Source organism: Lepus europaeus, chromosome 11 (assembly GCF_033115175.1).
Source record: "Lepus europaeus isolate LE1 chromosome 11, mLepTim1.pri, whole genome shotgun sequence".
Lineage (NCBI taxonomy): Eukaryota > Metazoa > Chordata > Mammalia > Lagomorpha > Leporidae > Lepus > Lepus europaeus.
This window is the reverse complement of record NC_084837.1, coordinates 86,261,858-86,275,699: the sequence shown is the minus strand read 5'-3', so window position 1 is coordinate 86,275,699 and position 13,842 is coordinate 86,261,858. Positions and strand designations below refer to the sequence as shown.

Genomic DNA, 13,842 nt, shown 5'->3' with positions numbered 1-13,842 from the left:
GCATCCTAAGTGGCATCTTAATTGCTTGCCTCCCATACACTTTAAATCATTCCTAGGTTACTTATAATACCTAATGTAATGCAAATGTTAGGTAAATAGTTGTTAGACCATATGGCTAGGGATAATGACCAAAAAAAAAAAAAAAATGTCTGGCTCCAGGCTCCTGATCGGCTCAGCTCAGAACATTGCAGCCATCTGGGGAGTGAACCAGCGGATGGAAGACCTCTCTCTCTGTCTCTCCCTCTCCAACTCTGTCTTCAAATAAATAAATAAACCTGTAAAGAAACAAAGAAAAAGAAAAAGCCTGTTCATGTTCAGTACAGATAATTTTCTCCCCAAATATTTTCAATACTTGGTTGGCTAAATCCATGGATATGGACCCATGGATATGAAGGGCTGACTGTAGATGTTAAAAGATTTCAAAAACTCAAAGTACTCTGAAAAAGTAAGAGTGCTTGCTTTGTTTTTGCTGGAGTTTGGGATTTATGCTTCTCAGTTATAGTCTCAATTTCACCTTTACCATGTGACTACAGGCAAGTATTTTAACCATATTTTAGATTGTTCATATTAAAAACAGAGACATTAATTTATTCACATTCTCAAAGCTTTACTATATAAGAATATCCCAAGTTTTCAAAAAGTCCAGTTTGATTGTGAAAGCCCTCAAGTCAGATGAGCTCAGGTTAAGATCAACCTATCATGGCCGGCGCCGCAGCTCACTAGGCTAATCCTCCGCCTTGCGGCGCCAGCACACGGGGTTCTAGTCCCGGTCGGGGCACCGATCCTGTCCCGGTTGCCCCTCTTCCAGGCCAGCTCTCTGCTGTGGCCCGGGAGTGCAGTGGAGGATGGCCCAAGTGCTTGGGCCCTGCACCCCATGGGAGACCAGGAGAAGCACCTGGCTCCTGGCTTCGGATCAGCGTGGTGCGCCGGCTGCAGCGCGCCTACCGCAGCGGCCATTGGAGGGTGAACCAAGGGCAAAAGGAAGACCTTTCTGTCTGTCTCTCTCTGTCCACTCTGCCTGTCAAAAAAAAAAAAAAAAAAAAAAGATCAACCTATCAGAGCTGGCGCTGTGGAGTAGTGGGCTAAGCCTCTGCCTGTGGCGCTAGCATCCTATATGGGTCATGTTCCAACTGCTCCTCTTCCAATCCAGCTCTCTGCTTATGGCCTGGGAAAGCAGTGGAAGATGGCCTATGTGTTTGGGCCCTTGCACCCATGTGGGAGACAGAAGAAGCCCCAGGCTCTTGGCTTCAGATCAACCTAGGTCCCGCCACTGTGATCATTTGTGGAGTGAACCATTGGATGGAAGAAGACCTCTGTCTCTCCCTCTCTGTGTCTGTAACTCTGCCTCTCAAATAAATAAATAAATAATTTTTAAAAGATCAACCCATCAGAACAAAGCACTCAACTGTAGGCAAACTAATCTCTAGCTTAGAAAAAACTGAAAAACTAAGAAAAATGGAAAACTAAGGCAATATGAGAGGAACCAGGGTTTCTAGGACATTCCCAGAGATTCCAAAATTCTTTTTCCCCAGGCCACCTAAGAAAACCACACATGCGCCACCACATCTGTGAACTACTAACAATCAAGGACTTTTTGGCATCTCTAACATCTACCAGAGTGACTGCCAAAGGTAGCAACTCGACTCAAGTGTGGGCAGTGAAGAAAGGGATTGGGTCTTCTTGCAGGAAGCAGCAGAGCCATCATGGCTGTACTCAGATCGCAAGAACTCTGAGTTCTACTTAAGCCTGGTCTTTCTTTCTCTTTCTTTTCTTTTTTTTTTTTTTCCTAAAAAAAGATCTATTTACCTATTTTAAGGATTTATATATTTGAAAGGCAGAGTTGGAGATAGAAGGAGAGGGAGAAAGGCAGAGATCGATCTTCTGGTTCACTCCGCAAATGGCTGCAATTGCCACGTCTAGGCCAGGCTGAAGTCAGAAACCTGGAACTCCATCCAGGTCTCCCAGTGGGTGCAGGGGCCCAAGCACCTGGGTCATCTTTTGCTGCTTTCCCAGGTGCATTAGCAGGGCATTGGATCAGAAGTACAGCAGCCAGGTCTCAAACTGGCGCTCATACAGGTTGCTGATGCCAGTGTTGCAGGCAGCAGCTTAACAGCCCACTGCACCACAATGCTGGCCCTCAGCCTGGTCCTTTAAGACTTGGGATCTGTTTAAGGATAATATAATAACATAATATACTCAGTGGTAGACTGGTAATGCTTTGTTTCTCTATCTCCCCAATATTTTTACATTTAGTATCTAAAGCATTTCAGTGATAAACCATATCCTTAGTCACAGTGCTTAAAAGAAAATCAAATGCATGTGTAGCAGATGGGCAAGAAGTTAAAAGTGGAAAAAGAATTTGTCATCAATTGATAGGAATTGCATAAGGATTCTCAATGCTTTTCAAGATATAAGGCAGTATTTGCATGTTTTTATAAGGCATGTAGTTAAATATTAAAAAAAAAGTACTCTCCCCCACCCCGCCCCGCATTGTGGCTTAGCAGGTTAAGCCACCACCAGCGATGTTGGTGTCCCATAAGGGTGTTGGTTCGCGTCCTGCCTGCTCTTTTTTTTTTTGACAGGCAGAGTGGACAGTGAGAGAGAGAGAGACAGAGAAAAAAAAAGGTCTTCCTTTTTGCCGTTGGTTCACCGGCATGCTGCGACCGGCGCACCGCGCTGATCTGATGGCAGGAGCCAGGTGCTTCTCCTGGTCTCCCATGGGGTGCAGAGCCCAGGCACTTGGGCCATCCTCCACTGCACTCCCCGGGCCATAGCAGAGAGCTGGCCTGGAAGAGGGGCAACCGGGACAGAATCCGGCGCCGCAACCGGGACAGAATCCGGCGCCCCGACCGGAACTAGAACCCGGTGTGCCGGCGCCGCAAGGTGGAGGATTAGCCTATTGAGCCGCGGCACCGGCCCTGGCTGCTCCACTTCTGATCTCTGCTGATGTAGCTGGGAAAGCAGTGGAGGACGGCCCAAGTGTTAGGGCCCCTGCACCCACGTGGGATACCTGGACGAAGCTCCTGGCTTCAGCCTGGCCTAGCCTTAGCTGTTGCAGCCATCTGGGGATTGAACCAATGAATGGAAGATATCTGTGTGTGTGTCTCTCTGATGCTCTGCCTTTCAAATAAATAAATCTTTTAAAAGAAAACCTTATGGAGAAAAAAATAAAGGCTATATATATATGTTTTTTTTTTGTTCGTTTTTTTAAGATTTATCTATTTACTTGAAAGTCAGAGTTACACAGATCGAGATGGTTTGAGAAATTTTTCTTCAGAAAGTAGACTTACAAAATAGCTGGTTTAGCCGGCGCTGTGGCTTAACAGGCTAATCCTCCGCCTTGCGGCGCTGGCACACCGGGTTCTAGTCCCGGTTGGGGCACCGGATTCTGTCCCGGTTGCCCCTCTTCCAGGCCAGCTCTCTGCTATGGCCCGGGAAGGCAGTGGAGGATGGCCCAAGTCTTTGGGCCCTGCACTCGCATGGGAGACCAGGAGAAGTACCTGGCTCCTGGCTTCGGATCAGCGAGATGTGCCAGCCGCAGCGGCCATTGGAGGGTGAACCAATGGCAAAAAGGAAGACCTTTTTCTCTGTCTCTCTCTCACTATCCACTCTGCCTGTCAAAAAAAAAAAAAAAAAAAAAAAAAAAAAAAGCTGGTTGGTCCCCAGGTGAGGTAGAGATGTGTACAAGTAAAGACAATGCATGTCCTAGCATTACTCAGTTCACACAAAGGAAAAGCAGTGACATGGAGCACAAATGCTAAGTGACATGAGCAAATGGGAGCATTGTTGATGTTGTTTTTCAAAGGTTAGGCAGTGAGGATACTCTAATCTCTGTATATTTTTTGAGATGACTTTGAAATAGAAGAAGCTGCTGCAGGACTAAACTGAGGAAGAGAAGTTGGGAGCTGGAGAAGAGTTGGAAGAAAGAAGAATGAAGCCAACAAAACATTCTGGAGAAGTGAATATACTTTCACCACAAACCTACGAGTAAAGGTTAAAGAAAAAGAAAAGAAAACATTAAGAGGTTTCAAAAAGAAGATGAAAGGGGCCAGTGCTGTGGCGTAGAGAATAAAGCCTTCACCTGCAGGGCTGGCATCCCACATGGGCACCAGTTTGAGTCCCAGCTGCTCCACTTCCCATCCAGCTCTCTGCTATGGCCTGGGAAAGCAGTAGAAGATGGCCCAAGGGGCCGGTGCCTTGGCTCACTTGGTTAATCCTCCGCCTGCAGCGCCAGCATCCCATATGGGTGCCAGGTTCTAGTCCCAGTTGCTCCTCTTCCAGTCCAGCTCTCTGCTGTGGCCTAGGAGGGCAGTGAAAGATGGCCCAAGTCCTTCGGCCCCTGCACCCGCATGGGAGACTAGGAGGAAGCACCTGGCTCCTGGCTTTGGATCAGTGTAGCGCCGGCCATAGCAGCCATTTGGGGAGTGAACCAACGGAAGGAAGACCTTTTTCTCTGTCTCTCTCTCACTGTCTAACTCTATCTGTCAAATAAAAAAAGAAGAAGAAGAAGATGGCCCAAGTCCTTGGGCTCTTGCACCTGTGTGGGAGACCTGGAAGAAGCTCCTGGCTCCTGGCTTCAGATTGGCGTAACTCCGGCCATTGCAGCCAATTGGGGAGTGAACCAGCGGACGGAAGACCTCTCTCTGCCTCTCATTCTCTCTGTGTAACTCTGACTTTCAAATAAATAAATAAATAAACCTTAAAAAAAAATCACCTTTAAAGAAAAAAAAGAGGATGACAAGCAAGAAGGCTAAGGCAGCACTCCAGGAACAAATAATCAAGGGAAATGTGGGAAGTAGTGCCTCCAAAACAGAAAATAAACACTTAAATGTGAAATGTTATTCTTGGGTTGAATACTGAAGAACAAAGGATAGGTGCCAATTTTACCACTGGTACTTGCTGACTCCTTCCTTTAATGAGTGGTATTGTGGACCAGAATATACTCTTTTGGCTGACAAATAGCATTTTAATGTAATGGGGTCCTAAATTGAAGTTTGGAGTGATTCACTAGCATGCTAGTAATTGTGGACCAGGGTACACCTCAGAAAGGCTACTCCTGTGTTAATAACCCTACATTAAAGTTAGTGATATGGGGCTAGCATAGTGGGTTAAGTTACCACCTGTGACACCAGCAGCCCATAGGAGTACCAGTTTGAGTCTCAGCTATTCCATTTCTGATCTAGTTCCCTGCTGGTGTGCTTGGGAAAGCAGCAGAAGATGGCCCAGGTACCTGGGCACCTGCAATCCACATGGGAGGTCTGAAAGGAGTTCCAGGCTCCTGGCTTTGGCCTAGCCTTGACCCAGCCATTGTAGCCATTTAGGGGAGTAAACTAGAGGATGGAAAATCAGAAAGTGATCTCTTTGTCTCTTGCCCTCTCTCTAACTCTGCCTTTCAAATAAATAAAATAAATCATTTTTAAAAAGTTATTGATAAATAATAATATTTAATAATCATTTATATTTATTTACAATTTATATAATTATTTTAATAAAATTAAAGATAATTTCCAACATTAGGATGCCATAGAATAAAGTAAAAACAGCATATTTTTATCTTAAAGATTTACCTATTTATTTGAAAGACAGAGTTACAAAGAGGGAAAGACAGAGAGAGAAAGAGAGAGAGAGAGAATATTTTACCTCTTGGTTTACTCCCCAACTAGCTGAGACAGCCAGCCAAGGCTGTGGCCAGGCCAAAGCTAGGTGCCTGGAACTCCAACTTGGTCTCTCACATGGGTAGCAGAGGCCCAAGTACTTGGGCCATCTTCTGCTGCTTTCCCAGGTGTATTAGTGGGGAATAGGATCAGAAGTGGAGCAGCAGGGATTTGAACAGGCAACTCTATGTCACAGGCAGTAGCTTAACCTGATGTGCTATAATGCTGGCTCCAAGTAGATTTTTTAGAAGTTAGACAAATGAGATATAAGACAAAAAGAAACAATTAGATCATTGAAGATCATGACTTACAGATTTTTGGATTTCCTTTAATAGGAAACTTCACAATCATTTCCTGGGGATTTTTGCAGATGAAAACAAATGGAGAATCAGATTCTTGACTGATGTCTGGAAACTGCGAAAAAAAAAAATAAAAGAAATAAAAGTTCACACTGGTTTGGACACATTTTGAATTTCAGAGAGATCAAAGGATGTCCCAGGTTTTACCTGAACCTCTGATAACAGTACTCTCCATTTCACAGGAACAGAGGATTATGCTTCACAACATGAACAAAGCCCCACTTTTTGCACAGTATTTGGTCTACTGCCTGCCATCTCTGACTTCTCTAGGGGAAACAACTTCAATAAAAAGGGATCCCTAACCTCTTCCGGAAGAATCAGAAATGACCAATCTTTCACTGAAAGTCTCCTTCGGAACATCAGCCAGCCCACGGTTCAGGTCACGTGCAGCACTGGGAGATTTAAGAAAGATGGAGCATTTGTGGAAGTCCTGCCAGAAACAGCACACAGAGCCCTTCTCACACTGAAGGGAAGGGAGATGATTCACTGGGAAAGGTATGAACACGCAAAAGCTGTTTCGCTGAATGCATTCCAGGCCTACTCAGGGTGAAAAGGTAACTAACTAAATAACTGGTAGAGCAATTCTCAAAATGATTTAGAAGTCTCCTTTGGATCTCTTATCAAAAAACAAATCTGCATGAATACTGAAGATTTTCATTTCTTCTGTAAAAACAGACACACAACCTGAAGGAAGACTAAACTGGCTACATAATCACAACAGAAGGACCAACCTGAGGTTGGCAGAAAGCCTCTCCAGCAGCCCCTCACTGAGGTGGGGTTTCCTCAGTTCTTAGCCTGGGATGTCTTGTGCTCAAACTTCACTACCAGGGAAGCCTTTCTCCAAATGACTACCGTCAGAAGTATGGAATTATTTTCCATTTTTATTCATCTGCTCAGATATGTCTTCTCAAGATCTAAAGTGCTAAAGCAGAGATGGAGGTTTCAGTTGGAGAAGGCGAGGGAGAAGGAAAAGAAGAAATAAAGAAAATTTCTCAGTAGCTAGTAGAAGCACAAACAGTTAAACTTCTTTACTAGCCACTTTGTCCTAGGTGATAAGTGATGCTGTCAGGAAAACAGAGGGATTCTTAGCAGCTTTGTTCCTACCCACATATCTCGGCTTTCAGTGTGGGACAGGTGTGGCATGTACTTTGATAAAATAAAAAAACTTTATTAGGCACAATCATATCTGAAGGCAAGGTCAAAATGCTCACAGTGGAAAACAAAGAACAAACATGGGAGATAAACTCTTCTATAATCATGGGGATCTATGGAATTCAGAAAAGCAGGGCTGTTACTTCTGAGTGTTAGAAGGAACTAATAAGGTCCCCGACAAGGCCCATGCTGAATAAGACCAGAGGTTCCCACCAAGATCTTTAAACCTAATTCTAAACAGGCCAAAGAAGCAGCAATCAGAGCTGCCATTTCTTGAATTTTCCTGCTTTTGTTTCTCTATGGCTTATAGAGTATCAAGGCAAAGGACAATACTGCCAGGACTTCACAGCTCTGCTTTTCCAAAATTGCAAGCCATTTCAGCCATTCTCTCCTCTTTTTCCCAGATCAATAATTCTTTCCTCTCTACTGGATCAATCCCATTCACACACAAACATTTTGTAATGTGTGCCATAAAACTACAACTCCTCTCCAGATCCCACATCCGCTCCCAGCTACTACTCCATTTTTAGGTCCTCTGTACAACAAAATTCATTGGAAGATTATCTGTACTTCTTGCCTTCAAGTCCTCTGTTTTTCTCTTAAATTCACAACAGACAGGCTTCCACTCCTATCACTTCACCAAAATTATTCTTATAAAGGTCACTGTTGAACTTGCATGTTGAAAGACAGAAAGATCTTCCATCCACTGGTTCACTATCCAAATACCCACGATAGCCGTGGCTGTGCTAGGCCAAATCCAGGAGCCAGGAACCCAGTCTGAGTACCTTATTTAAAATCAGAGCATCAATCTCCCCACAAACCTGGCATTGTTGGCTTTTTGTATTAAACCAGTCCCTGAAGTTTTAGGTGTTTGTCAATTTAAATAATTTTTTTATTTGTTCATTTTCCGTTTACTTGAAAGGCAGAGAGACAGACCAAGAGAAACAGAGAGGCATTCCATCTCCTGGTTAACTCCCTCCAGCTGAATCCTCCATGTGGGTGAAACGGACCCAAGTACTTGGGTCATCATCCACTGCCTTCCTGGGTACACTGTCAGGAAGCTGGACCAGAAGTAAAGTAGCTGAAGTGGAGTAGCTGGGACTCAAATCAGCACTCCCACACAGAATGCAGGTGTCCCAAGTGGCAGCTTAGCCCACTGCACCACAACACTGCCTCTGCAACTTACGGCCTTTTGCCTCAGATCAAAGATCCCTTTCTTATAGGCTCTTCACTGGTCAGCGTGTCATGTGGTCCTTAGTGTCCAGACCCAGTCACCAGGATTCTGCTTCTTTGGTGGTACTGAGGCTCTGCCAAGTAGACTTGGCTTTATTGAATTTGATGATGACAGATAATCCATTTTCCCAGTGCATAAGCCTTACTGTAGGCCTTGTAGTCTGCTTTGCTCTTCACCTCTGTTTCTTGTAAACCCCTTGAAGTTCAGTGGTAGTGCTGGGAAAAAGAACATTCACATGGCCTTGGATTTGAGAGCCAGTCAGGCAAGTTGATTTTAATGTTTATCTTTATGTGAGGCATGATGAATCCAAAGAACCTATTATCAAATTTCATTTGTCCACCATTTTTCTACTTTCCCCCACTACTTAACACTTGCATACTCTGTAATTATATGTTAGAATAGTTTTTCTTAAATGTAAAGCTATAGTAGCTGCTTGCCAAGATAAAAATTTTTAATTTAGCAAGAGGAATAAAACATTTGGAGTGAGAGGCTGGCACTGCGGCACAGTAAGTTAAGCTACTGCCTGTGATGCTGACATCCCATATGAGTGCCAGTTCAAGTCCCAGCTGCTCTACTTCCAATCCAGTTCTCTGCTAATGTGTCGGAGAAAACAGCAGAAAATGGCCTGAGTACTTGGGCTCCTGCCACTCATGTTGGAGAACCAGATAGGGTTCCTAGTTCCTAAATTTGTCCTGGTCTGTCTCTAGCTGTTGCCAGCACTTGGAGAGTGAACCAAAAGACTTAAGACATCTCTATCACCCTCTGCATTTCAAATAAATAAATCTTTTAAAAAATTATAGGGGCTGGTGCTGTGGGATAGTGGGTAAAGCCACCGTCTGCAGTGCCGGCATCCCATATGGGCACTGGTTCGAGTCCTGGCTGCTTCACTTCTGATCCAGCTCTCTGCTATGGCCTTGGAAAGCAGTAGAGGATGGCTCAAGTGCTTGGGCTCCTGCACCCACATGGGAGACCCAGAAGAAGCTCCTGGCTTTGGATCAGTCCAACTCTGGCCATTGCGGCCAGTTCGGGAGTAAACCAGCAGATGGAAGACCCCTCTCTCTCTCTCTCTCTCCTCTCTGTGTGTAACTCTGACTTTCAAATAAAATAAATAAATCTTCAAAAAAAATACATATTGGGCTGGTGCCGAGGCTCAATAGGCTAATCCTCCACCTGCGGCACTGGCACACCAGGTTCTAGTCCCGGTTGGGGTGCCGGATTCTGTCCCTGTTGCTCCTCTTACTGTCCAGCTCTCTGCTGTGGCCCGGGAAGGCAGTGGAGGATGGCTCAAGTCCTTGGGCCCTGCACCCGCATGGGAGACCAGGAGAAGCACCTGGCTCCTGGCTCCTGGCTTTGGATCAGCGCGGTGCGCTGGCCGCAGCAGCCATTGGGGGGGTGAACCAACGGAAAAGGAACACCTTTCTCTCTGTCTCTCTCACTAACTGTGCCTGTAAAAAAAAAAAAAAAAAATATATATATATATATATATATATATATATATATGGCCAGCACTGTGGTGCACCGGGTTAACGCCCTGGCCTGAAGCACCAGCATCCCATATAGCCGCCGGTTCTAGGCCTGGCTGCTCCACTTCTGATCTAGCTCTCTGCTATGGCATGGGAAAGCAGTAGAAGATGGCCCAAGTCCTTGGGCCCCTGCACCCACGTGGGAGAACCGGAAGAAGCTCCTGGCTTTGGATTGGTGCAGCTCTAGCGGTTGCGTCCAATTGGGGAGTGAACCAGTGGATGGAAGACCTGTCTCTCTCTCTCTCTCTCTCTCTGTTAACTCTTTCAAAAAAATAAATAAATTCTATTTTTTTTTTTTTTTTGACAGGCAGAGTGGACAGTGAGAGAGAGAGACAGAGAGAAAGGTCTTCCTTTGCCGTTGGTTCACCCTCCAATGGCCGCCGCAGCTGGCGCGCTGCGGCTGGCACACCGCGCTGATCCGATGGCAGGAGCCAGGTGCTCAAGCACTTGGGCCATCCTCCACTGCACTCCCTGGCCACAGCAGAGAGCTGGCCTGGAAGAGGGCAACCGGGACAGAATCCAGCGCCCCGACCAGGACTAGAACCTGGTGTGCCGGCGCCACAAGGCGGAGGATTAGCCTAGTGAGCCGCAGTGCCGGCCAAAATAAATAAATTTTTTAAAAAATCAAGCAAGCATCTAAATTTGGTAAAAGTCTCCTTAGGCTCCTGCCAAAACGCTCCTATCACCTGGCTTCCAGGTGAGGAGTGGGAGAGGTTAGCCTGCTCATCTTTCATGCTAAGTTTCATAGCCATCTAACATAACAGGTAATTAACTACCAAACAGCCATTCTCTTTTCCTCTGCAGAGAGCAACTGCTCACTGGTCATTTAGAAAACATTTTTTTTTTTTGCCACTTTTATACAAAAAAATAAAGTTTGGTTGTTTTTGGCAACCACTATTGATTCAGAGCCAAATGGGAATTTTCAACATCTCTGCAAGTCTCCACTTAGTTCTTAATGATCTTAGCACTAAAATAATCAATAACTCCTAAAGTATGTCACTCTTCACAACAAATTCCCAGATGACCTATGAATCTTATACCTGTCTCCAGAGGACTAACAGCTAAAACAAACAGTTAAGAAGGAACTCATTGATAAAGAAAATATAGTTGCAATAGATTTTCTTGGTTTGAACTTTAGAGAACTAGATAGGACATGAAATCAGGCTCTGAAATCTAGTTAGCTGAAAACTGACTCCAAGAAGATTGAGGTGATAATACTCAGAAACAGAGAAGGAAATGGGTCTGATTAAAAAAAAAAAAATAAAAAGCCACAAGCATAACAGATCCCAAAAAGCCTATCCTGAAAGTTACTGTGTTCTCTGATACATAGTTCTCATTTACTCTTCCTTCAAAGCAAGTCAAGGTTTTCACAGAATAACTAGCACATCAGGTCCCACTGTACCAAAAGAAAAGTTTTCTCACAGCAGGGTACCATACTGATCCTGATACTTTGACCAGATGACTGCTGTACAAATTTGACTGAAGTTGAATGAAGTTCATGCCAGGAAGCCCAAAGTGAAATAGCTATACTCACCTGTACCCCTGAACTTATACTCAATTCAAGTTGTGAGCCCTGTATCAAAGACAGGGGCTTCCAGCTCAATGTTACATAGGCAATCCATATATACACCAAGTGAAAATAAGGGAGAAGACATAAATAAGCGTATGGGTCTTCCAGCCATTTGTGGAAGACAGTCTGATTGACACTACACAGCACTGATCTTGTCCCATCCTACAGCTAATATTCCCCATATCTCTTCAGGGTAAATATAACAGAAAACAAAATGTTCCCTAAATTAAAATACACACATACACCCTCTCACACAGTAACTCTTTAAACCATTTTTAAATGGGTACTTAATACTCAGATTACAAACAATTCTAAAGACAATGTTATAATCAAGAAATTCTAGTAAATGTCCTCTCCTTCATGAGAATTCTGAAAATATATTGTCTCTCTCACTAAAGTGAGCAATAAGTTGAAAGAATTGCCTAGGGTCAGGCTACTTGTTAGCGACACACAATTTCCCTCTTTGTTGGGTCTCAAATAATTGCCCTCATGATCCCTCAGGAACATTCTGAGATCTGTGAACTGGCAGATTTTCACAGCAAAGAAGACAAAGTTTTAATATATTTTAAAAGAGAATTCAGGGATTTTGCATTTTCAAGGCCAATTCTGGTTTGAATATGACTATGACTTTCTTCATTTTCTAATTTCCTACCTATCAGACTCATAGACAACTCATTGGTGATAAAAGCCAATGATTTCCACACATGAATTGATATTTGCAATCTTCCCGAAGATCTATGTTGCTTGGATATCCTTATAGAAGAAACAAGTAATATTCTCTTCCCTACTGGAAAACTGCAATTCTATTGCTGATGTCAATTACTGGATATAGGCACCCAGCCGAACTGCTTCAGCATAATTCCTTGAAGATAGGGTATAGGATGTTACAAAAGCTGTAAGATCAAACGGAGTAAAGGGTCAGTAAGCTGGCAGGAGAGGAACAGACTCAGTTAGAAGAAATAGAATAATCAATGACCTCAGAGATTTCAGACAAATCAGATTTTCTATTGAAGGCAGGGATATAAATAGCGCAAATACAACACAGACACTTAGAAGCAAAAGCCACCAACTCAACTTTTTGTTTGAAAACTTGTTAGGTCTAGAGGAGTGTTCACAACCACAGCTGCTAATGGTTATGGATTTGGCAATCAAAATGTCTTTGTTGAAAAAAAAAAAAAGTTTTAACTGCCTTACTATTGAGGTTACAAACCACAGCCTTGATGCATTGTTGCAGTCAACATCCTCCCTGCTGTTTTTGAGAGCTTACATCTGCTGCTGGCAGATAAAATGCTGGCAAATGGCATGGGCTCCTTCCAGGGGAATCCAGGAGAAGCTTTAACGAAATAGCTCTCTTCTACCTTCCTCTCCTGAGTTGAGCCCACAGCCTTTTCTGTATTACTCCTACTCTGCTGTGGTTCATCTCCTGCCATTACTCAAGAGGGTTGAGGGTCCAGGGGGATTCTTTTTTTTTCTGGCACAGATTAGCCATACTGGCCACTCTAGTCTTTAAAATACAAAACGACGACAAGCACATATTTTTTAAAAAGCCACTTACAGTGTAGTACACTTGATTTTAAAACAACTGGGGTGGATGCTTGGCACAGTGGTTAAGACTTTGGGATGGCTGCATCCCACATCTGAATGTCTGGATTTCAGTCCTGGCTCTGCTCCCAATTCCAGCTTCCTGCTAATGCACAACCCTGGGAGGCAGCAGGTGACGGCTCAAGTACTAGGATCCCTGCCAGCCACATGGGAGACCCAGATTTAGTTTCAGCTTCTGGCTTTGGCCTGGCCCAACCCCAACCATTATGAGTATTTGGGGAATAAATCAGTGGATGGGAGACCTTTCTGTGTCTTTCTCTGACTTTCAAAAAAAAAAAAAAAAAAAAAAAAAAAAAAAAAAACTAGACCTTTTCACTTTTTTTTTTTTTTTTTTTTTTGACAGGTAGAGTTAGAGAGAAAGAGAGAAAGGTCTTCTTTCCACTGGTTCACTTCCCAAATGGCCACTACAGCTGGTGCTGTGCCGATCGGAAGCCACGAGCCAGGTGTTTCTTCCTGGTCTCCCATGCGGGTGCAGGGGCCCAAGCACTTGGGCCATCCTCCACTGCCTTCCTGGGCCACAGCAGAGAGCTGGACTGGAAGAGGAGCTACCGGGACTAGAACTCGGAGTCCACATGGGATGCCGGCACCGCAGGCAGAGGATTAACCAAGTGAGCCATGGCGCCAGCCCCCCCCCCCCCCCTTTTTCATTTTTTTAAGAGAATTAAATGATCACATAATGGCTCAAATATTGAGGATGTAGTGTCCTTTATTAAAGAAAGGTCAAGAGTGAGTGTTTGGCCCAGTGGTT

General features: G+C 44.3%; 1 protein-coding gene across 1 annotated transcript in view; it reads right to left on the bottom strand.

Annotated features, from left to right (window-relative positions):
- TRIP4 (thyroid hormone receptor interactor 4) overlaps window positions 1-13,842 on the bottom strand; it is a 67,531-nt gene that overhangs the window by 3,317 nt on the left and 50,372 nt on the right. The window contains exon 12 of the mRNA XM_062206114.1: window positions 5,966-6,068. Within this exon, the coding sequence (XP_062062098.1) occupies window positions 5,966-6,068 (103 nt within the window). The remainder of the gene's footprint in view (window positions 1-5,965; window positions 6,069-13,842) is intronic.